Source organism: Jaculus jaculus, chromosome 12, assembly GCF_020740685.1.
Source record: "Jaculus jaculus isolate mJacJac1 chromosome 12, mJacJac1.mat.Y.cur, whole genome shotgun sequence".
NCBI lineage: Eukaryota > Metazoa > Chordata > Mammalia > Rodentia > Dipodidae > Jaculus > Jaculus jaculus.
This window is the reverse complement of record NC_059113.1, coordinates 103,626,182-103,651,785: the sequence shown is the minus strand read 5'-3', so window position 1 is coordinate 103,651,785 and position 25,604 is coordinate 103,626,182. Positions and strand designations below refer to the sequence as shown.

The 25,604-nt window shown below is 37.8% G+C and overlaps 1 protein-coding gene across 1 annotated transcript in view; it reads right to left on the bottom strand.

Moving 5' to 3' along the window:
• Glrb (glycine receptor beta) overlaps nt 1-25,604 on the bottom strand; it is a 72,188-nt gene that overhangs the window by 7,669 nt on the left and 38,915 nt on the right. Inside the window, exons 4-9 of the mRNA XM_004655888.2 lie at nt 24,955-25,022; nt 14,477-14,706; nt 14,282-14,364; nt 12,400-12,540; nt 5,923-6,075; nt 1,798-2,090 (exon numbers count right to left, since the gene is read on the bottom strand). Of these exons, the coding sequence (XP_004655945.1) occupies nt 1,798-2,090; nt 5,923-6,075; nt 12,400-12,540; nt 14,282-14,364; nt 14,477-14,706; nt 24,955-25,022 (968 nt within the window). The remainder of the gene's footprint in view (nt 1-1,797; nt 2,091-5,922; nt 6,076-12,399; nt 12,541-14,281; nt 14,365-14,476; nt 14,707-24,954; nt 25,023-25,604) is intronic.

Here is a 25,604-nt window from a genome sequence, read left to right as displayed (position 1 = left end):
GTGCTGAAATAGAAGTGTATAGCACTGTAATGTGCATTAATGCATTAGACGAATATATTAATTAAAACTTAAAGATTTAATAAAGGAATGGTACATCACAGAGTAATTCAAACTTGAGAAACTGGAAGATATGTGTTCTATAAAAGTACTAAGTAAACATAATTAATACAAATGAAACCAGGCCACATATCCACACAAATGCCACTGAGGCAAGACACATTTATTTTCCCACTGTCTCCATAAATATAAGGCCAGCACAGTGCAGAGCCTTGCCAGACTTGGGACCAGGAGACCTCAGGCATGCAGACATAGTGACTATCAGAACTGACCCCATGACTATGAAAAGCACCAAAAGACGTGGTGTAAAGTGTTTTACAGCCACAGTCTGACCTAGAGGAGATGCACAGACTTGAAGGGCTTACTCCTTCAAGGCTCCTAATGTAGATAATTAGTGTAAGCCAATCTATCGAGCACACTGAATGAATATAATGAACTTATAATAAGAGTGTCTAAACCTTTTTAATTCTCTCCAAATTAAAAATGGTTAGCCCAATTTAAAAAAAAATCAGGCAATAAATCATAATCTAGGGATAAAAGAAAAGAATATGGTCAGCAAAAATAATTTTGTAATAAGAGAATTTATATCCTGAGTTTTCTAAATTAAATCTGAAAAGGAATCAAAAGCCATGCTTCTGACTGTAGTGATTGCAAATACATGCAGAAGAAGTGTTTAAGATAATTACAAGATACAAGTAGACAAAGGGATGCAAACTGCATGAACTAGTGAAAGGACGGCACTGGATGATGTGACAAGGTTTGTACACTTGATTCAGCATCCACAGGCAAACTCTGAGGTAGTTATACAAAGAGATACTACCCTAAAAACAAGACAGAAGACTCAAAATGGAATGCTAACCCGTGTGAGAGCAAGTAAGAGAAACCAGAATTTGAAAAATCATACCAAACAGAAAAAGTGAAGACAGAAGGCTGATGTATCCACAGCTGTATTCAATATAAATAGTGTTCCCATCAAAGCATGAAAGCCCAATTCTGTGTTATCTACAAGAAAGTCGCCTCAAAATAATGACATAGACATGGTGGATAGAAGAGGAAGAGAGAAGATTCATCAAAGGTATGACTTATTTAAACCGTGACAGTTCTGTATTCATGAAAAGTCCATTTTCGTTATTCAGGAAGAGAATTTGAGCATGAGGAAGTGATAGGACCTGAAGAGGCCTCCCTCAAAGACGTAGCCAGAGCTTTCTAGAAGGTCTGGGCTTTATGCTAAGAAAATGGATGGGATGAATTAAAAAGAGATTGGGGGCTGGAGAGATGGCTTAGTGGTTAAGCACTTGCCTGGGAATCCTAAGGACCCTGGTTCAAGCCTTGATTCCCCAGGACCCACGTTAGGCAGATGCACAAGCGGGCGCACGTGTCTGGAGTTCATTTGCACTGGCTAGAAGCCCTGGCGCGCCCATTCTCTCTCTGTCTCTGTGTCTGTCTCTGTCTCTCTCTCTCTCTCTCTCTCTCTCTCTCTCTCTCTCTCTTCCTCTTTCTCTCTCGGTCACTCTTAACTAAATAAAACAAAACAAAAAATTTTAAAATTTTAAACAGCCACAGAAAATCAGAAAAAGTTCACTGCTCTCGGTCAGCAAACTCCCTATGCATACTAGTGTAGCACTGTCGAAAAGGACATAGTGAGGACCAGCAGACGGTGGTATGTGGCCAGAACATGAGAGCAGGCGGTTTTCACGACGCAGAGATGAGGAGTCAGCGCGCTGGTTCGTTCTCTCTCACCTGCAAAGTGCTGATGTGGACCGGGGTCCCCGCGCCGTTCACCGGGTTCTTCTTCGCTGTATTCCCGCCTTTTCCCTCGGCCTGCTCAGCCTTAGCAATTCTGGCTTTTTCTGCTTCGACTCTCTTGGGGTTGTTCAACATCACCTGGACCACTGCATACTCCACCAGGGACGCAAACCCGAAGAGCAGGCAGGCAATGAGCCACACGTCCAGCGCCTTCACGTAGGACACCTTGGGCAGCTCGGCCGCCAGGGTGGTGCACTCAGAGGCCAAGCTCAGCACCGAGAAGATGCCTGAGAACGAACAGAAACAGCAAGGCCACTGTGAGCCCTTCCACGTGCTCCCCAGGTGGTGCTCCTTCTCTGCATTCGCCCCCAGCGACCTTGACCCGAATCCCTCCAGGAGCACTGCAGCTTAAAGGCTAGAAGAAATAATTGGTACATAACTTTTGTGTGGACTATTGATTGTGCCTGGGGAATGTTTGGAGACGCTCATAATTTTAAAGATAAATGGGATTTAAAAGTCGGTTGGAAAACAGACCGTGGCTACGGTTTAAGGAATTATAATGTCTGAGACCATCCCAGTGGAACCCTCAGCATCACGATTAGGGGGATTATTCCATTTCTCAGATTTATTGTAGAGAGATTTCAATTATAAAAGGAATTTACACCCACGAACAATTAAATATAAACAAGAACAGATTATATAACTGCCTGATAATTTTTGTTGCAATTTTAATACAAGAGACCAAATAAAGAGGATCCCTGGGGGAAAAAAAAAAAAGAAAAAGAGTTTAGCTACTGTGCAATCTAAAATCCTAAGTAGTTTTGGAAAACTAGCCATATACATACATACATACATACATACATTATACTATATATATATATATATATATATATATATATATATATATATATATGCAATGAATATAATTAAAAGTAAAATAATCATAAAATTTCAAAGATAAATTTCATTATCATGTCTTGTCTCAGCTCTCTTGCCATCATCATCCCTCACACTTTCTTTTGTCTTTTGACCTGTTATAATTTTAGAAGGGAGATAGCAAAAAATAGACTACGGCCTAGTAGTAGCCTTGGTCTGGGGGACACATATCTATGCTATGCAACACTACTTAGTAATAAGATAAGACCAAATAGTAATTTAAGAAACAGCATTAACAAGCTGAAAAAAAAATAAATATATCTCCAGCCTCTAGTTTTCCTTTGACTATTGCTAAATATGGCGGCATGCTTACAGATCTCACTTGAATGTATCCTCAACTCTTTTCCCATCCTAAATTTGTAAATTTGTAAATCATTATGCCTTTCATTCATTCATTCACTACTGTTTTTTTTTGGCGGGGGGAGAATTGGCGGGCCAGGGCGCTAGCCACTGCAATAGAATTCTACATGTATGTGCCATTTAGTGGGCATGTGCAACTTTGTGTTTCCTTCACCCTTGTGAATCTAGTTAAGGTGGGATCTGGAGAGTAGAACATGGGTCCTCAGGCTTTGCAGGCAAGCGCCTTAACTGCTAAGCCATCTCTCCAGCCCTCAATTCTCTACTTTTGAACTCAGTCCCCTGTGCATGGTAGGCGAGCATCCTACCAACCTTCTAGTTGTACCTTCACCAAATTCTCTTTCTCTTCACTCACAACATTCTACTCCCATCCCACACACACGAGACCTTGGTTCCTGCTTTACGGGAAAAGAAAAAGCAGTTTTGAGCCCATTGCCATACTTACTCTATGAACCTCTATTTCACACGTCTTCTGCCTTCTGGCAAGATCCCATGGAATCACAGTTGACCACTCCTTCCCTGATAGCCAACTGGAGCGCACCACATTTTTTTTTTTTTTTTTGTAAATAAAGTTGTATTGTAACACACTATATTCAGATAGTTACATATTATCTATGACTGGAGAGGCACTGCCACAGCCAGGTTCCATAGTACAATAGAAAACATATGGATCACAACTTTCCAAATTATTACTGTTGTGTTTTATAGAACATTGCTGATCTTGGCTCCTGGGAGAGAGAGTGGAGACACCAGAAACTCTTGCCCCTGCAGACAAGCTCCCGATGCATGCATCACTTTGTATGATTGGTCTCACGTGGGTACTAGGGAACTGAATCCAGACCAGCAGGCTTTGCATGCAAGTGCCTTTAAACATGGAGCAATCTCCCCTCCTTCCTTTGTATGTTCTCATTTCATCACTTCTGCACTTTCCTATCATTCATTTCCCTCAGCAAGATTTTTTTCCATCAAAAATGAATATTCAATCATTCTTTCTTAAATTTTACATGAATAAAGCATTGTATTGTACCTCATAATCATGTGTAAATATTATGCTTATCTAAAATTAAACATTAATATAAAGTACTAACTTCCATTACCACTCTATTTCCCTCCTCTTTTCACTTTCCAGCTAACAATTGCAGAGAGATGTGTATATGGAATGCCTCAAATCTAGTTCTCTGAGAAGCAACTCTTGCCCAGTCCTGGCTTTTCTCTTATCTTCACACCATAGAAACAATAGGACATCCGCAGCTTGTGGGTCCATTCACAGTCCTATGTAAATTCAATCCATCGTGGACAAGTGGTTTATCACTCCTTTGCCTGGAAATACCTTCTCCAAGTGGCTTCCAGGAACCTACAGCATATTGGTTCTCACCTTCCCTGTACCTCCCAGAATATGACTTCTCCATCCACCTTTGCTGTGATTTAATTCATTTTTATGACTGACTTCAAAGGCAGCCTATTCTCTGACAATTTTAAAATTTTTACCCCAGTTCTGCACCCTCCAAGAAGGCCAAGACCAGAATATTAAAGTGCTTACTAAACACCTCTAGTTAACAGATATCTCAGACCATTATAACATGCCTAAAGGAAATTCCCAGGCTGTCCACTTCAAATTTACCTTACTTTTGACCTCCAGCCACTGCAAATAAACCCTAGATCATGTGCTTCCCTATGCATGTGGCTGACATGGGTACTGGGGAATCAAACCAGGGTTCTTAGGCTTCACAGGCAAATGCCTTAACTGCGAAGTCATCTCTCCAGCCCCTTTAAATTTAACTTTCATTTGATTTAGAAAGAGAGAGAGAATAGGCAAACTGTCCTTTCTTAAATCCTACATCAAGCAATGGTACGTACACCTTTCACTTCTCCCGTCTGTGGTCTGCCATGCGGTGGACACCAGTGCCTGCCCTCCCAGCCTCTAGCCCTCACTGCCATTGCCGCATTGGCCTCCCAGATGCATGCTGTGCTTCCTCTTTGTTCTGCGGGTCTGTCTCAACAAAGCAGGAAATGGTTAGAGTCAGCATTGGTTAAAACTGGAGTCCAATCATGCTTAAACCTATCAGAGGTTTCCTAGTTCACTCCAGGAAGAGTTGTAATACTTTAAAAAAAATTATTCGTTTTATTTGAGAGAGGGAGAGAAAGAGAGAGAAAGAGAGAGAAAGAGAGAGAGAGAATGGGTGCACCAGCCATTGCAAACAAACTCCAGACACATGAGCCACATCTTGTGCCTCTGGCTTGCAAGAGTACTGGGGAATCAAACCTGGGTCCTTAGGCTTTGCAAGCAAGCACCTTAACAGTTAATCCATCTCCCTAGCTCCCTGTAATACTTTTAGAAAGGCCAAGAAAACCAGTTCAGTTATCAAATATTTTAACACCAAGAAAAACTAGACTAGAGTCAAATACTGGATGAATCCATATAACATTGCCTTCCCTTCCAAAACCATCTTTCAAAGCAGTTGGATTACATTTGCTACACAAAAAACTGGTGGAGTATCATTTATATGAAATGCATATGACAAGAAATGTTTCAGATCTTAGAGTTGTTTGGATTTTGGAATACGTGTGTATGCACGGTATGACATCTAGGTATAAAAAAGAATTCATTTCCATTTCATATCCTTCCCAAACACATGGCCTGGTTGTATTTTTTCATACAGTATTTTTTTAATATACCCACTTGGCTTTGATGACCTAGTTCACATCAAGTGTGGAATTCTCTATTTATGTCTTATGGGAGAGACAGAGGTTTTAGGTTTTATAGCCTTACATTATTAGTATTTATTAGCACTATAGTCTTGATGGACAGGAAGCAGGACCACTCACCCAGGGGCACCCTGGCGGCACTGGCATCAGGATTGATCCAGAAGGAAAGCCAGGAGAGGACCACGATCAGCAGGGTTGGTGCGTAGACGCCCATCATGTAAAACCCGACCTGTCTCCGCAGGGTGAAGATGACTTCCACACAGGTGTAGTAGCCTAGGAGAAGCAGACATGCCACAGGGATGATGGCCACAGCCATGCGGAACTGCAAGTCACTCATAAACCGGGAGGAGGAGGAGGAGGACGCTTCCATCCCAGGCAATACCACAAAGGGTCTGTCCCCTGAATGGATGTGATCCAGGAACCCACCTCCCTTGCCCTGGTGCAACTAACTCCATTACAACCCTGAGAAAGAGACGTCACGGGCCACCCACGTCAGTTTCTAGTCTCAGGTCTGTGTGAGACACTGTCATACAGGAGTGCTGGGGCCAGCACCCTTCTTCAAAGCTGTCTGAAAGGAAATGTTCTCCACCATTTTGCTCGGTAGAGTTTTAACCTCAAGTACCCCATCCTAGAGAGAAAGGATGGCAGTTGACAAGAGAGCAGAGATGTAGTTCAACCTTAAAAATGCTTTCAGGAAAGCACTAGCATGGGCCCAGGGAGGTATTTTCAGTTATCTAAACAAGAGTTTATAGAGTGCCATTGCCTGCTTTTCCTTCCAACCCCACTCGGTGCTCCAAGGCCCTCAAACCCACCCTGTTAGTTAAAGGACTTCATTTCCACATTCTGGGACAAATGCAGAAATAGATTCAGAACATTACCTGAGAACTGCCACAACATCAAACAGTTTCCAAATTACTCATGAGCATAGGCAGTCTCTGCTAGCCAATGGCAGGGATACTGTGATAGCATTGCTCTCCACAGAAGTTTCCATATGTTGGTGAATATTTTTCACATGTTTGGTCCTTTTTGTTGCCATTTTGATTCTAATATTTGATGTTAAAAATTCATGACTTAATTTATCTTATTTTATTTATTTGAGAGAAAGAAGCAGATAGATAGGGAGAGAGAGAGAAAAAAAAATAATGGGTGCTCCAGGGCCTCTGGCCACTGCAACAAACTCTACATACATGCACCACCTTGTGCGTCTGGCTTACATGGGTACTGGGGAATCGAACCTGGGTCCTTAGGCTTCACAGGCAATCACCTTAACTGCCAAGTTATCTCTCCAGGCCTAAAATGCATGACTTTTTAAAGACAAGGTCTCTCAGTGTAGCCAAGACTGTACTCAATCCAGTAGTCATCTGTTAGCCTTCCAGAAGTGATAGGATTAGAGGCATGACCAACCACACTCAGGTAAAATACTTTATAAGAATGCCATTTGCCATTTGATAAAAGTAAGACTGGAGTTAGGGTGATGCTCAGTGGGCAAGTGTGCTTGCTATGCCAGCATGAAGCCATGAGTTTGATCCCCAGCACACAGGTAAAGCCAGGTAGGGCTCTGATGCCTTTAAGCCCAATGCTGAGTGAGTGCACTCAAGCAGATCTCTTGGGCTTACTGGTCAGCCAGTTTAACTAAAGTAGGTGTTGTAGGATCAGCAAGGTAACTTGTCTTGGGGAAATAAGCTTTAGAGGAGGTCACCTGGCTTATTTATCTGGCCTCCACATGAGTGCACACGGGACATTTGTATTTGCACACACAAGCATACATCCATGTGTACAAAACAGATTCCCCCCGCAAACACACATATACACCGTAATGTTATGCATTGATACTAACAGAAAGTTTCCTAATTGTTTTCAGTTGAAATGCTGTATAATTAATGTACAATGTTGAGATGAATGAATGGACAATAGGCAAGTGAAAAGGTGTGAAAGAGCGGTGTTCGTGTAGCCTTGCTGACTGGCATCAAAGCTACTAAAATCATCACCATACTTATTGTAACACCTAAGCAGTATCTGTACACAATAGGGTCTCAATAAACTTTGAGTATAAGAAAGGTTATTTTGTAAGAATATACAATTATAATCAGTGTTGCCTAATGGAGGTTCAAAAGGTGATAGAATCAATGAATTAAAAAACAATTATTTGGTAGGAATAGAGGCAATTGTTAATTATCCCTCATGTTTGCATATTATAGCAAAAAGAAAAAAAAAATGCAGTTTTCTTTTAATTTTAACATCATTAATGTAACACAGCAATAACTTATTCATGTTTTATAGGATAGAAGAAATAAAAATGTCTCTCCCTTCTTTTTTCCCTAAGACTTATATTAACATCATGCCCAGAAAACAAAATTACCTATTTCTAACTAACAAATGTGCAACATTTCAAAACTATAATATTTAATAAGTACAATGAATACAATTGAAAAAGTTCATAGTACTTCCCAAAACAGTGGTCCAAAAAAGTTCCTTGCTCAGTAAGATTATGACTTTTTTAAAGTAAATTTTATGTTTTCCTACTGAGTATGAAATAGATAACAACATATGTGTGCTTCTGAACAAATTATACATATATTTGGAGGGTCTGGGGAGATAGCTCAGTGGTTAAAGGTACATAATTTGAAAATTATATACATTTCACATAGCTTCATACGTGACAAAAATATAACAATTTATTGTAAAGTAGCAAATTTTAAAATAAAATTTTACATTCCACCTTGCTATGTCCAAATTCGAAATAATATAAGTCCTTTGTTTTGAAGCAAATTTCTACCAAAGGCCTTAACAAAGGCCTCCACTGAGGGAGAATCACAAGTCATTGCTGCAGTAGGCAGTAAGTATGCATGGGATATTGCAGTGATGTGCTCCGTAAAGTTTTATGAGAAACATGGCTTGATCTTTTTGATCTTTCTCTGCTACTCTTAGATTTATGAGAGGCAGGTGGGCAGCTAATTGATATAAATGCTCATTGGGAAAATTCAATTTACTTTCTATTTCCTGTGAAGTTTTATTTCATCATTCACTCAGGCACTTAATTTAAGCATTCTTGTATATTTTCATTCCCATATTCTCCATCTTTGTTCTTTCTCTTTAATCACAGAAAATCATAATTTTATTAAAGTTAATCCCAAGTCATATTTTTTGTACAAATCAAATGCCTGCCACTAGTATATATCTTCATACTATAAAACCTTGTTTAACATTCTATATATTTTGCATTATTTACTGTTATAAAAAAGGCTTCTAAATATTATTCGAACATTAATATATTCCACATACAGCCATATTTTGATTTATATAAAGGTTGATAAAGTATGAAATAACAGTAACTACCATCCCAAATTATGCTAATCATATTTTTACTGTCTTCTGTATTGAAAAAGATTCAAGGGATTATTTATGATAAATCAAAAAATACCTCAGAAAAACTTAATACCCATTTTTAGAGTAATCTCCAAATTCTTTTTTTTTAAATTATTTATTTATTTATAGGGAGGCAGATATGTATAGAGAGAATGGGCATGCCAGGGCCTCCAGCCACTGTGTACATCTGGCATATGTGGGTCTTGGGGAATCGAACCTAGGTCCTTTGGCTTTTTAGGCAAGCACCTTAAGTGCTAAGCCATCTCTGCAGCCCTCCAAATTCTTTATGTCACAGCACATCCTCTTATTTCCTTCTAAGGACTAAAATGATGAGTTCTTAATCATTTAGTATATTGGAACATGGCTCTACAAAGTGGAGGAATCTGCTTATTGTTACTAGCGATCAAATGTCTAATTAAATTTAGGTGTCAAAAGTGCAATATTAAATAATTTTGTGCTTTAACACAAAATTTTAATAAAATTGTTAGTTTTGTTTTCAGCCCTAACTCATGCTAAAATTTTAAGGCAACCATTTTCTAATTTCTAAAAGCGTTTTGGTGGGTATTCATCTTGAAATGTAAAGTATGTGACCTGGCAGGATATTGGCAATGAATTTCGTATGACAACAGGGCTCCACAGGTAGCAGAATGACACCAACCCATGGTGTATTGCTCCGCAAAGGCAGGCATCTTTACTTAGTCAGCCCAAAGTGTCCAGTATGGACTAAAACAAGAACTCAGAGGGATGTTTGGCAATCTTGTAAATCCTGCCATGCCCTTTAAAACAATACCTCACAAAGACACATCCCTGTCCCACTTTCCAATGGCTCAGGGCTGCAGAGGAAAGCGAGTGGCCGAAAGCATATCAGACCCAAGGGGTGGGGAGGAGTGTTGAGGAGCACTGATTGGCAGAAGCAAAGCGATCACTGTATAAATGGCCTCGCAGTGGCTGTCATGACCTTCACAGGACCTGCATACTATAGGGCCCTCCATCAGGTTATCCTGGGTGATGGAAGTGGGCAAAAAGACATTAGTAAAGGAGAGGAGATATTGGAAAGAAGAGGGGTTCCATGGATTTAATGTAGAGACGTGGGAGAGGGGTCTACAGCAGGTGCATGGGAGGGGATTATATAATTTTAATAAAGTTTTAATTTAATTTTAAAACTTGAGAAAAAAGTCAGGGCTGGAGAGATACCTCAGCAGATAAAGCAATCCCCACTCAAGCCTGAGCAAAAACTAAACAAAACAAATACAAATAAAATAACAGCTCACATAGCAAGCATTCAAAAATCTATCTATTCACTATGTATCGCTGTAGTACTATCACAAAGATATTTCTTGGCTTTGAAGGGTATGTCTTTCATTACTGGATAAGTTGTGAAAAATTCCTAAAAGCTGTTGTGTTCTAAGTATGAACTACTTCACATGGGGCGAGATGATATTTAGTGACATGGCTGACAGGGACCTGGGGATACTCAGTAAGTCATTCAGTCAGCCTCTGCTTTGGTTATCTTATGTGCTATAGGACATAGCTAGGTCTTAATTATCATAAAATCACATCCATATCATTCAGTCTTATGCATCTGTGACTCATTTGCTGAGTGACAAGATGAACAAAACTTTAAGACCTTTGGGTTCTTACTATTAAAACCTGAATCATTGTTTATCAATGTGTTTGTTGTTTACCTTTCCTAATAATGTATTATAAGCTTTACATACAAATGCTATATAATTTAGCAATGTGTTTACATCAATTACAACCATGTAAACAAACGTCGCCCCAAGCAGCCCTAGTGTTGTCTGCATTGTATCATATAAATACGGAATTATTTACCTCATGTTAACATCAGGAGGCACATTTTAAATATTTTGAATATGATGTCATGATAGTCGCATTTTATGTCACGTCTAATCCCTTTTCCTTTGTGTGTGGAAGTGTGTGGTGCGTGCATGCATAGGCACAAGTGCCTATGTATGTGAGCATGTGCAGGTTCCCACGGGCTTGAAGCTCATCAATTAGACTAACCTGGCCGGCCAGCAAGCCCCACGGATCTTCCGGTCTCAGTTTCTCCAGTGCTAGGATTACAGGGTGTGCCACTGTACCCACCATTTATATGGGTACTGGGTGTGGAACTCAGGTTCTCATGCTTGTAAGGCAAGCACTGTACCAGCTGAGCCATCTCTCCCTCTTTGGTCTCTCTTAATTCTACACAATTACACTCTATACCATTTGATTATTATATGGATGTTGACATTAAAAATAAACTAAACTTTTATGTAGTTCTATCTATTTATCTTCGGTGAGGATTTGCTTCCTGAAACAGAATTAGCATTGTATTAGGACTTTCAAGTTGAAGTTATTGTTACTAGTGATGTAATAAACATAATTTAAACTTATACTGCTCATTTAAATAATATCAGCTGTGTGTGGTGGCACACTCCTTTAATCCCAGCAGAAGCAGAGGTAGGTGGATTGCTGTGAGTTCAAGGCCACCTTGAGACTGAATAGTGAATTCCAGGTCAGTCTGGGATAGAGCAAGACCCTACCTTGGACAAAACAAAACAAAATCGAATAAACAATGCTATAAATACTGTTAAAAAACTCTCTATGGCATAAAACAACCAGGGTTGACTACTAGTCTACAATGCAGGATACAATACTAGTGTATTTTTAGCAAAAGATTGAAGTAACTTAATAACTGAGCTTAATTTATTTTACTTTCATATTTGGATGACTCGTGACCTAGGTCACTAAGACTGTCCAGGGATTAATTACATACTGTGGTCCAGTCATCTCACACTCTCATGGCTTCCCACAATGCACAGTATTACTCTTTAAAGTTAATAAAATGGGCCAACTATGACCTAGGAAAAGCGGCCCAAGTACTAACAGATCAATGAATGCAGACTCCATTGTTCATATTCATAGTGTTTAGCCTCGAATTGAATCTTGCCAGAAGTAGAAATTTTTGACAGCATCTCAAAAAAATCACTATCTAGGAGAGTTTGCATTACACCAGAATTACACAGAGAAAAATATATCTATTTCACAATTAACAGATTTAGAATCTTGAGTGAATGTAATCTGTGAAAGACTTAATGGAGGGCTATGAAGAAGAAATATGCTGAACTTACTTTTAACCAGTCTTCTTCTATTCATCCCTTGGTTTACGTTAACAGTAACATGAATCTTGGAAATCGGTTTTTAATTTTGTTTAATTTTAAAACTTACCAGTCCCTTTATAATATTTGGTGCAGTTTCCATACTCAATATCTTCCTTTTTAATATCGAACTGAGGCAAAGCAATTTTTTCCAACTGAACAGGATCGCCTGACTGCCAGATGAATCTCAAATCATCAGTCGTGTAACCAACTGTAAAAAATAATGCATTAAACTAAAATATAATTACTAATGTTTTATATTATTTTAATAATCTATATGAAATATGCAAAGGGTAAGAAAGCATGGCACTATTTTTTGAGATTGTGATTCTAAAATGTGCAGAGGCAAAATCTAGACCCACAGATAAAAATGTTAGCAAGAGGGCTGCTTAGCAGTTAGAGCACTTGCCGGAAAAGTATGACAACCAGGGCTCAATTCCCCAGGACCCACATAAGCCAGATGCATGGGGTGGTGCACACATCGGGAGTCCCTTTGCAGTGGCTGGAGGCCCTGATGCAGATTCTCCTTCCCTCTCTCTCCCTGTCTGTGTCTGTAGCATTCTGCTTGCAAATAAATAAATGAAATATTTAAAAATACATTAGCATGAGTTACAAATAACCATCACAAAGAAGGAGTAAGCTCAAATAATCAGTAGGGTACTAATAGATCATATCCTATCTTGTATGGTCATTCACTTCTTTATGTCGGCATTACTAACACCCATCAGACAAAACTAGGTAGTGATGCTAGCTCTTCATGTGAGTACATTTACAGTCATGCAATGGGCACCTGAGGTTTTAAAGGGAACGTAATTCTTTGGAACAAATAATTGCTTCATGACAAACACTAGTAAGGCCATTGACTCCTCAAGTAGGCATCATTGCAGCATCCTGAAGCCGGTATCTTGCGCAAATATACATGTCAACATACAGAGGCTAACAGTTTATGGTAAATATTCCTTTCACTCACTTTCAACCTTTTTTTTTTTTTTTTTTTTTCCTGAGACAGGGTCTTTTGTTGTACCTAGAGCTCTCATTGGCTAGATACAGCAGCCAGCCAGTCCTACGGACCATCTTGTCTCCACATCCCCAATGCTGGGATTACAGGCACATTGCACAAGGCCCAGCTTTTATTCGGGTGCCAAGGCTCCAAATTCAAGTCTTTTTTTTTTTTTAAGATTTTTATTTATTTATTTGATTAGTTGAGAGTGACAGAGAGAGAAAGAGGCAGATAGAGAGTGAGAGAGAGAATGGGCGTGCCAGGGCTTCCAGCCTCTGCAAACGAACTCCAGACGTGTGCGCCCCCTTGTGCATCTGGCTAACGTGGGACCTGGGGAACCGAGCCTTGAACCGGGGTCCTTAGGCTTCACAGGCAAGCGCTTAACCGTTATGCCATCTCTCCAGCCCCAAATTCAAGTCTTATATTCATATGTGCCAAGCATTTTACCCACAGAGCTATCTCTCTAGCCTGTAGTGAATCTTTTATAAACAAAATAAGAACCTGAAAAAAAATCTAACTTTTCAAAAAATAAACATATTTTTCCTAACTATCACAGAAAATGATTAGTTGAGTTTACATAGTGATGTTCAAAGTTCTCCAAACTTTTTAATATAGGAATATGCTTTTAACAGCAGAAAAGTTGTTCAACTTAGAGCAACTTTTTTTCTTCACCTTTTCTCATTATACATAAAGGCAGCCTCTGGAGCAGGAGGTGCCCAGACCAATATTAACTGAATTACAAGCAGACAGACAGATAGACTAGAACAAAACAGGATCTACGTCAATTCAACTCAATGAAGTAAAATCATAACTGCGCTTTTTCTGAAACTACTTTAATGGCTATGATCAAAAGTACTAATTTTTTCTCACAGTCATATGCTACAGTGTAACACATTATCTAGATATAAACATTAAACCCCCATAATGATTTATGGCCTCATCTGATACCTACAGCTCTCAAGCTGCATCTTGCACCGTTGTGTATCCATGGGAAATAAAGTCAAGTCCAAAGGGCATGAAAGAGTAATAGATAACCTAAAACCAGAACAAAAAGGAATCTTAATCATTCATTTGTAATACATCTCCAGGGACCACTGATATACAAAAAGGAAATAAAGGCACAAGAGAGTTACATACAAAAGCATACCTCATGCTCACAAGGACATCTCCATCCCGGAAAATAAACAGAAGGATATTTTCCTGGGTTACATCATGGAAATTGGCACTTTTTTCATTTGCGAAAAATAAATCCGGCTTCCACAAGCACTTGTACATCGTGGGGTCCACTGTCAGTGCGTCAGAGCCTCTGAAGTCACTAGGGAGCTTCAGCCGCGGGTCATTCCATTTCTGTCTCAGGAAAATGTTAACTCTATAGTCCTAGAAAAAAAAATTTTAAACCGCACACAAATGAATGTCTGCATGTTGTTACTTTAGTTATTTAAGAAATATAAATGTGTGCATGTGTATGCATTGCTATTTTAAAGGAAGAAAAGATGATCAGCAAACACACATTTTCTATTCCAGCATCAACCTAGATCACACTAGCTCAGTCACTTAATAAAGGCTCAATTTCCTGGATAAAACAGACTCTTGTATCGATCTAGATACCTTACATGGACAAGGCATAGTTCTTGCTGGTTCCATTGTCAGCATAAGATCTTACTAATAATCATTTACCTATATAAATAAAAACACAAATGATGCCACTTGGCTAGGTGGTAACACTATAAAACATAAAGGTCATATACGTCTTCGCCTCATTCTCTCAAATGTAAGTAGATTGGAATTAAGAGTGAATAAGAGAAGGTGGCAGGGGGGGCGCACGCCTTGAATCCCAGCACTCGGGAGGCAGAGGGAGTAGGATCACTATGAGTTCAAGGTCACCTTGAGACCACATAGTGAATTCTAGGTCAGCCTGAGTTAGAGTGAGACATTACCTCGAAATTAAAAAAAAAAGAATGAATAGGAAGCAAAGGGAAAATATTTCTATTTGTCTTTTGTTAAATAGCAAGCTAAATAATAACATAATACTTATATGTGTGTACAGATATATATACATATATCTCAGAATATATCCACATAACAGTACACACACACACGCGCGCGCGCACACACACACACACACACACCTTGATAACCACTAGGAATTAATGCAAGGTCTCTATAAGGATACCAGAATTTCTTCACATAAAATGGCAGAGTGTTTTCATATAGTCTATGTAAACCTCCCTATACTTTAAATTATTTGTAAGTTACTTCCGATACCTAATAATATATATATAATATATATATATATATATATATATATATTATATATATCATGCAAATAGTTATTATAATGCATTGTTTAGAGACAGGAAACAGAATTCTATACACAGCTAGTACAGATGACATTATTTTGGTCAGATGTTCTCCAGTCATAGCTCATGGAACACACAGCACAGTTGATATATGTATATGTGTTTGTGTGTGTATGTATATATGTATATGTATATATATGTACGTACATATAAATATATATACATATATAAATGACATTTGAGTCAGAGACAGAGAAATGAGATATGGATTATGCAAAACAGATCTGATAGGATGCAAAACACATACTGTTAAGCCATAAATATTTAGTTTCCGAGATTGATTATTTTACCTAGCTGCTTGCCTATATTATTAAGTAATTTTAATAGTGAAAATATCAAAAAACTAAATTCTGTTGAAAATATTCTATAAATATATAACAAAAAACCCTGTATTTTTATCCTAATTTTAAAAATATTTTCCAATAAGGGTACAGTTCTCAACAAGCATTGTGAAAATTAACCTGGTAGCCAACCGCACTAACAATTCATCTCCTCTGTCCCAGTGACTTTACCATTCATTACATGCATATTTTTGCCTACCTCCATCATTGTACTTTAGTATTGGTAGTCCATACCTTAAATCAATTCTACAACTAATGATGAACTAAAACAAATACAATAGCACTTAGAGATCATAGGTACTTGATAAGAATCTTCCAGAATTTTTTGAGTGTGGATCTTCAATAACTTTACCATAATAGTTTCCAGACTCAAAAATTACTAAACTTAATCCAAATATTAGATTTTTTTTTCTATTTTAATAGGATATTACATATGTGTAGAGAGATGGAAATATTAAGAACTCATTACTATTCTTTATATTAAAGCAATTATCTTGTGGAATTTATATGCTGGTTTGCTTACTAGTAATTAATTAGAAGGATATTATATCAATATTTTATAATAATATTCCATATTATCTCACAGGATTAAAGCATAGATTACCTTTAATTAACTTCAACATACTTTGCATAATTAAAAATAATCCTTAATTAATGTTTTAGGTAGAAGTTAAGAAATTAATTATGTATAACATTTTATTCTACTTAAAATTTCAATCCACACACATGGCTCTTTGGAAATGCCATTCTGTTTTCTACCTATTTTCAAAATGGTAGTGGTAACTCATCCAAAATTTTTATACAGCAATATTTACCTTTTTTTTTTTTCTGTTTGTTGGCTTGGTTTGGTTTGGTTTGGTTTGGTTTGGTTTGAGGTAGGGTCTTGCTGTAGTCCAGGCTGTCTTGGAATTCGCTATGTGTGCTCAGGCTGGCCTGTAACTCGTAGTGATCCTCCTACCTGTGCCTCCTGAGTGCTGGGGTTAAAGGCATGCACCACCATGCTCAGCTCAACAGTGTTTTTTCATGTGGTTTATTTCCCTTAAATTTTTCCGGAAGTGTGATCAATGACTCCTCACAATTGAAGATATACTTATGGTACATATCACATCACCACACTAAATTCAAAGCTCTTTAGTAAATAGAAGGCTGCAGGGAGCAGAGAAGAACCTGCCACAGCATCAGGAACATTAGCTAAACAGTTCCCATCTGTGGGAGAAAAAAATGTGAAATGATATCAAGGATTATGTCAACCCTCCTTTTTATTCTATGTACCTTCATAAATGGATTTTTAAAAATTCCAGCTACCCAGAGACAGAAGATGGTAGACCACACCCAAATACCAACTGCTAGAATCTCCAGAGCACAAAACTGAAGACAGCCAGAGAGAAGCTCCTTGAGAATGTGAAGGACTTCAGAAAATTCCTCGTGTAAGTAGCAATGAAATGCAGTGATGGTTAGAAGGTAGCAAAGAGGTAGAGAGAGTCCAGAGTCCATTCCTGAGGACTAGCACTCAGTAGGGAACACTCCACTCAGTGTGATGTGGGATCAACCACAGAGGGTTGGAAGCACAGCCCAAGAGTCTCAGAAATTTGCCCTCTCCTCCAAGTACCAGACAGTTTACAAAGGGGAAGAGAGATGAGAAAAAGACTGGAGGAGGACAGAGAAAGTGGCAGCAGGGGAGAGAAGTCCTGTGTGCATCCCTATGAACAAAGGGAGGGATAGAGAAAATAAAAAAGGAAAGAAAACAAAAACAGAAACTCAAAAGCTTAACCAACCACACTGCATCCACTGCTTAGCAGATTCGGAATTCAACTGGACAGGAATGATGGAGTCCACCCATCATATAGGTGCCAAGAAAATCCTCTCTTGGAAATAGACAAGATGCTGACTAATGGGAACACCACTTCTAACTAATGCGTCTCTCAGGGGAGGTGGTGCAAAGCACTCCAGCTCATAACGTCTCCTTGTGGTTTGTTTCTGGTCCAATTCACTTCTTCAGAGTGAACTTGATCAGTTTCTAAGTTCCCAAGAAAATTATACAGATAATTCCAATATTTCCACTATCTATTTTGTCCCCTGTTACATACTTCTTACTACCCAGGCCACACCCCACACAACAGTGGTTCGTTGTTTAGCTTATATTATATTTCCTTATCTCCAAAACTATAGTGTACTTTTGGTGTCCCTTTGTTCTCTACCCTATGGGTTTTGACAAGTGTTAGGATTAGTAACTCAACAATCTTCTGTTACCTAATTTTACAGAGTTTATAATCTAATCAATAGAAAACCAGAAGTCAAACCAAACAGTATTTGCCTAGAGTATTCTTGTTACTATAGTCTACACTGTTTAAAATTAGATCATTATACAATGTGTATGGGTTGCACTATACAATTCAGCATTGAGGAATAGTTTGTCCAAAATTATTAAGAGTATGATTGTCCAAAATTATTAAGAGTATGAATGCAAGACAAATTTTTAAAAACCCAGAAAACAGCACCTGAGGGAAACAAATGTTTCAAGAACTGCTTAGAAGACAGAAAAATAATTCTCTGAGAATGCCATTTCAACAGACCAGCCATTCAGAAGGTTTGAGATGGTCACACAGAGTGGAAACAGAGTCCAACTGGACACTTTCCGGAAAGAAGGCAGCCATTGAAGACAGAAACCAAAACATTGCTATAACAGTGGTACACATAAATGCCAGAGTACTGGGGAGATGACTCAGCAGCAAAGGGCACTTGCTTACAAAGTTTGGGTGCAATTCTCCTTCAACTTATGTAAAACCAGGTGCAAGAAGTGATGAATGCATCTAGCATGTATTTTAAGTGGCAAGAATTCATGGTATGTACCCCTCATGCACTCAAGCATAGAACACATGTGCAAATAAATAAAAATATTAAGAAAAATAAGATCACCAAGGATTAAAGGACTTGAGGGGAAGACAACATGTACATGTATGGATGTATGTATGGATGCATGTATGGATGTATGTATGGATGTAAAGATCGGGGTAATACAAGAGCTCTCACAACACCGGCTTTAGTAAGGATTTAGTGAGGCCATTTCTATAAGGTACATGATATATAACAGGAGGCCTTAAGCTCTAAGCACATGTCTCATCCCATTAACTCCCATCCTTTCTCAAGTTCTTCCTTTCCATTCCTGGAACTAGTGGTTAGTATGCTGTTTTGCTTCAAAACACTTTCTGTGTGTAGTGTAAGGAGCCTAGTTTGCTCTGGACTGTGCACAGTGATCTCTAGTTATTCTCAACAACTTACTTCTAACCAACAAATGTCAACACAGCTCTTAAATACGTTGCAGGGCACCTCTTGTCATCTGAATCATTTCCTTGGGATCCACTCTTAAATGCTCCATACCCCACAGAAACTTCAGATCTCTTTGCTGGTCCATTTTTTTTTCTTTATTACTTATGTATATATTCAGTGTGTAAACAGCCATGTTGGTATCATCCTTAGCCTCCTCCCTTCCCTCCCCCCTCTGAAGGAACCTTCTTTGTTGGGGATTGTGAATCTTTCATTGTGGGAGTGGCCATCAGTTATGGGGAAGAGTCAATGTCTCTGTACGTAATGTCCCAACCTGTGGCTCTAACAGACTTTCTGCAAATTTCCCTGAGCTATTTGCTGTTAGCCAATCGGATGGAGACCCTTTAAAAATAAAATTAAATTTACAAAAAGGACCAGAACACCAAGACTGCTACTTTCTTGATGTGCTGGTCTTTTTTTTTAGAAATGTTGTTTTATTTTTAAAAGGTCTCCATCCGATTGGCTAACAGACCTTCCCAGTGGAACAGAACCCATAGCTTGAACTGGGAAACAAGTCAGAACCATATCCAAATAACAAGTTCACTCTCTAATACCAAGCTTCCACCAATCTTGGGTTGTAAGAGGGCTTACACCTATTAAATTCTCTCTGAACTAATAATGGTTATCCCATTTATGGGGTGCTGACTTCACTCTCTGTTGGAGAATCTGCTTCTCTTTTTCAAATGGGCACAGAACCTAAGAAGAGAATCAGCCCTTCATGCCTTACCAGGGCACCAGCTGAAACCATAGAGGAATTGGGGAAATGAGCAAGAGTGCTGCTTTCTTGGTGAACTTGATATCAGTACAAGCATGAAGTAGATGCACACGGAGAACAGTCAACTCCTACTAAACCAGATATCCAGAGACACAAAGGCTCCCAAGACCTCATCACCACCTAAAATAGACCCAACATGGCTCAGGGAAATTTGCTGGAAATAATGTTAGAGCCACACGCTGGGACATTTTGCACAGGTATTGCCTCTTCCCTATGACTAATGGCTAACCCCACAATGCAGGACCCATAATCCCCATGGGGATGACTGGCATCCCCAATGAGGAGGGTTACTTTGGAGGAGGAGGGGACAGGGCTGAGGGTAACAATAATACCAACATGTGCTGTTTATACAGTGAATATCTACATAACTAATAAAGAAAATAATAAAAATAAAAAGATCTAATCAGAATGCCATTTCAGTGAGCAACTCCACAAATGAGAAATGGCTGGCACCCTCGCTTCACTCACAGATTTCATGCTTTATTAATTCACTTTGAAAGAGCTCCAAAGACGTTTTTCTGTTAATTACATGGCTAGATACTATTGTGTTTCCACACCACTTTAAAAGGACTGTCTTAAAGTTTTGATTCAAATTAATAGTTTGGTTCAACACTCATTAAAAGATAAGAGCTCATTAGTTAGTAAGCTTTGTTTAATGTTTAATGAAAATTTCCAAATAATTGCTGTTTATTGGCATTTCAATTGCTCTACATTAAGACAACTATCCTTGAGATCTATTACTTGCATTTTTAATTGTTCAATCACAAAATTATCATGCTATCATTTATTTTGTGATGAACAAATTTCCATTGGAAACAGACTGCTTTAACATTGGGAAATTACTTAATTGTTTTTAAACTACTTGGTAACAAATATTATCTATTGTTCATTCAAAATAATGCACCATTAGTCATCAACTGGAAGATGGATGCTCTCCAAAATGCTCAGTACCAATTAACATCCACATAAAACGGTTTCTTGAAGGCAATAAAACATTTCACAACAAGACACTATAACTGGTTAGGTTTCCCTAATGATATTTTACTACTAAGAACTATTTAAATCTGTTTTGTAAAATTGTGAGGGTAGCTCTTCAACAACTCCTTTTTTTTAAACCTAACTCTCACAAATGCAACATTTAACTTACAGAATTCCTTTACATGATATTAAAAATACTATTAAACTTATAAAATATCAGCTCTTGTAGCATCTGGCAGCATTATAATTAAAACTCTGTCAACAAGCTCTTAGAAACCTAGCCTGAAAAGATTTAAAACGTCAACTTCAATGAGCTTATAAGTTTCACATGAGAGTTGGTAGCAAAATCAGATAAGCGTTGAAATCACATTTTAGTGATTTTCCCAAAGTATAATCTTTCAAAGTTTCTATTTAAATATTTAATATTAACCCAAAGGTCTTTACATCTTTATCCATCTACACCAATAACCCATTTGTATTAGTGTCTCATTAATACCACAGTGTCACACCAAACTATAAATTCTGTGAGCTTAGGGTTTTAGTCTATTCCTGCTATTGTAACAAAATTCCTTAGATATTTTTGATAAACAATACAAATTTATTGTTCTCAGTCCTAGAGCATGGATGTCCAAGATCACTGTTGGATGATGAGGAAATATTCTACATTTGTCTGACTCACAGGGAAGACGGGCAAACAAGCTCCCTCTTCTCTATGCAGGGCACTAATCTTCTTAAGGGACCTCCTATAGATCCCAATAAACACCCAAATGCTCGAATTTTTTATACTATTGCATTAGTGATGAGATGCCATGTGATATATTGTAGAGTCACAAAATTAGAACAAAGCAAGCTCCTCTGTTGAAACTGGTATATAGAAAGTGCCCAACATAGTTCTATCAAATGCCAGAGTGGAGAAATTAGTCCTTTGATATTTTGACAAGATAGCAAGCCTAACATTCTTCAGGGTATTAACATGATTTTTCTTCTTTGCACTGATAATTATGAATATGTTATTGAAAAGAGAAAATAAACCTTTAATCTTTTCCTTCCTTATTTGCATACATTGGTCAAACCTGTATATTCAATTATCAGTGCTAAATGATATAACGAGAAGAAAAGAGGTTAATAAGAAAATAATTATTAAGAAAATTGCATTACTTTTAAACCTCAAAGATAATGTGAAGGTAATCTTAATAAATTAATATTACCAGTTTAAAACAAAACAAAAACTAGATTGTTAAGTACATATCCTTTAGTAGGCTTAACTTTAATTGGAATTTTTATAATTAGCCAATTAAAAAACTGATCAGTTTGACATTTCCACATCCAGAAAAGTTAATTCATTCAAACTGGAAAGGAGCTTACTCTAGCAGAATTTGTAACTATAGAAGAAATGAGTAACTAATATTCAACAGCAAATGTTTCAATGTCCCATTGCTTTTGTAACAAAATTCCCAAAATATCTGGTGGGATAAAACATTGTGGATTTATTATTGTAGTTTTTGAGAGGAGCAAAATCACTTTCACCAAGCTTTCCTTCACAGGCTTTGAGGAAACACTCCTTTTCCCAGTTTTTCCACCTTTTCACAGTTGCCTGCACTTGTTAACCTGTGGGCCCTTCCTCATGTCATTCCAAGTCTGTTTCCTGAATTACTGATAATGATGAATGCTTCCCCTCTTCCAGTCTCTCTCTTGCTAGGACCATTGTGATTATAACAGGGCCCACTTGGATAAACTACAATAATTTGGTCCTTAATATAATCATAGCTGCAAAGTCTTTTTCTCCATGGAAACCACCATCTCGTCATTCTTGGTGATGAGGACCCAGGCATCACTGGGAGTCTTGAGTCAGCCTCTGGAGGATGCACATTTTAAAGGTGCATAATGTGCAATGAGATGACTAGGAAGTGGTGTAAAGGTTTCTGACTGTATGTGTAAGATGCAAAACAACATTTGTTGAGATGAAAAGGAAAAAAATAAAAAGAGAAAATATGTATTATTGTGTGATAAGTGAGACCATGCCAGAAAATTAATCTCAAAGCCTTAAAATCTAATGAATAGTACAAATGAGTTTTTAGGGAAGGAGTTTAAATCTGTCTAATCTATCTTGAAGAAAGGATAGAAAATAGAACCATTTTAAAGTACAAAAGATGAGCAATTTGCAAAGGACCAGAAATAAGCTCTTTAAGCTGATCTCAAACATGATTTCCTTTCTCTTGACAAGCACAGCTGTGTTGCCCAAAATGAGTTGAAGTCTATTATTAAAACAAACAAAAAGTCATGCACCAAAGAGACATAGGAAGCCTGACAGGATCATGAATTGTAGCACAGTAATAATTCAATATAATTACAAAGCATGCCCAAAGGAAGAAAATGGATTGCATAAACAGACTTTTATTTCCATCAAAGATCTCTTATGTGATTTTGATGAAATAACGTGCCTGGGTACAGACTATTACAGTCAACCATAATGCCCGGCTTTCTCCCATGTGGGCAATAGGCCATATTTTCATTTATAAAAATCCATCGTCTTAAGCCCAAAGTAGGAAACACATGGGAAAATCAACAACCATTAAAGGCATCACTATAGAGCAGTTACTCTAGTGACAATTTTCTCATTGCTACTACTATGAATAAAGAAATATTTCAAATCATCTTTTCTATAACCCACAACATTCCTAGGAGGATAATACTATAATTTAGCAAGTTTATTAGGTCTGCAATCCAAATTTGACTACACTATTTCAAAAAGTATAAGTATCTCTAGGAAGCAAGCAAACAAGAAAAATCCTTGGGTCTTTTTTGTTTTTTCCTCCCACTTAACGTATCATTTCAGCCTTTGGCTTATCAAAAAGGGAACGCATATGATATCCTAAAGTGACAAGAGACAAGACGAATTTCTTGGGGGTCTGGGATAAAGTGCAGGGAGGGCAGTGACATCGCACATCACACAGGAAACGTAACAGTACTGCGCCCAGTTGCCCATCTTCAAGCTCAAGAAGTCCTTGTTCCATTACTTGTGCTGTCTTATGGACGTCAATTTTCCTCTCTGCTCCTTACAGTTCTCTGCAACACATTTCAGAACTAGCATAACAGAAACACTAAAGATCTCTTGAGAAACCAGAAAAAAAAAAAAAAACTATTCATATGCAAAATCCTTTTTGAAGGCTCATATGTAGGAAAAAGAAGAACCTTGCTCAAGTGTCTTACCTACCTATGTCCTTTCCCAGTGTGGTATGCATTTTTTCAGAGGAAACACATGAATTTTTATAGTGTGTACACTTCAGTGCAGCATTAAGGTTAAATTTTCATTGCAAAGCTACATAGGTGTTTAAATACATAGTTAACACTTCCTTGGAATTTTTATTTTTTTATAGTAGGAGTCAGCATGCATTTTTACTTACAGTCATTCCTCTAAGTCATTGCTTTTACTGTTACTTATACTATCCGTGACTAGAAATTTGGGCAAATAAAATATTACATTAGGCCTGTAAAGATAGATGGGTAGATAAAGCAAGGGGAATGGAATTTGAGCCCCTGGTCCCATGTAAATGAAAGCTGGGTATTGTGGCACAAGCTTATGATCCCAGCATGGGGGAAGGAGAGACAGGAGGATTCTTGGGGTTCACTGGCTGGCCAGAGTAGCTCACTGTGTGATCTCCATATTAGTGAGACATTCTGTTCTCCCCCACCCCAAACGGCAAAACAAAACAAAACAAAAACAAAAAAAATCGATACTGCCTGAGGAATACCTGAGGTTGTGTCCGGTCTCTACACGCAAGTGCACAGGTGTGCAAGCACAACCACGTGCACACACAAACACACAAATATTAAGTTATTCCCTTACCATTGTGGTCTCTTGAATGGATCCAAAACTGTTAATAAAAATGTTGACTACGACATCAACAGGAATGCCTATAAATAAAATTAAAATTAAGTACATGTTTAGTAGTTGTAAAAACACTGGTCAAAATTTTCATAAAGATGGTGGATATATTTAATTTCCATATTTGAAATCTACATTGGATGGAAAATGTTGGGTCATAATATAACATGTTCACAATTGCTATGGACTTATTTTTCTAAGTGGAAAGTATAATGTAAGTCAAAAATTAGTTGAGTTGGATTTTATGGTATTCATTGTTAAGAAATATTTCTTTTTTGAAATTGTATGATCTCTGGAAAACATTTTAGTTGACCTACTACATAATTTAATTGGCCTATAAAATTTCTTAAAATCACTTTGAAAATATTTGTCATTTTCCATTTTTTATTCATTTTAAAACTTCAATTAGATGGTATAACAGTGTTCAATAAATTTTACTCTTAATTACTGGGTTTTCATTGATATTCATGAAAATGCAAAAGTACTCGGACATGTAGTGGAGTTATTGTTAAGATTTCTGTCTGGCGTGCTCAAACAATAATGTGAAAGTTCATGGAGCGAAAACTGAGGTATAATGTTGCAATTTTTTTTTTTTTCTTATCCTTTTTCTT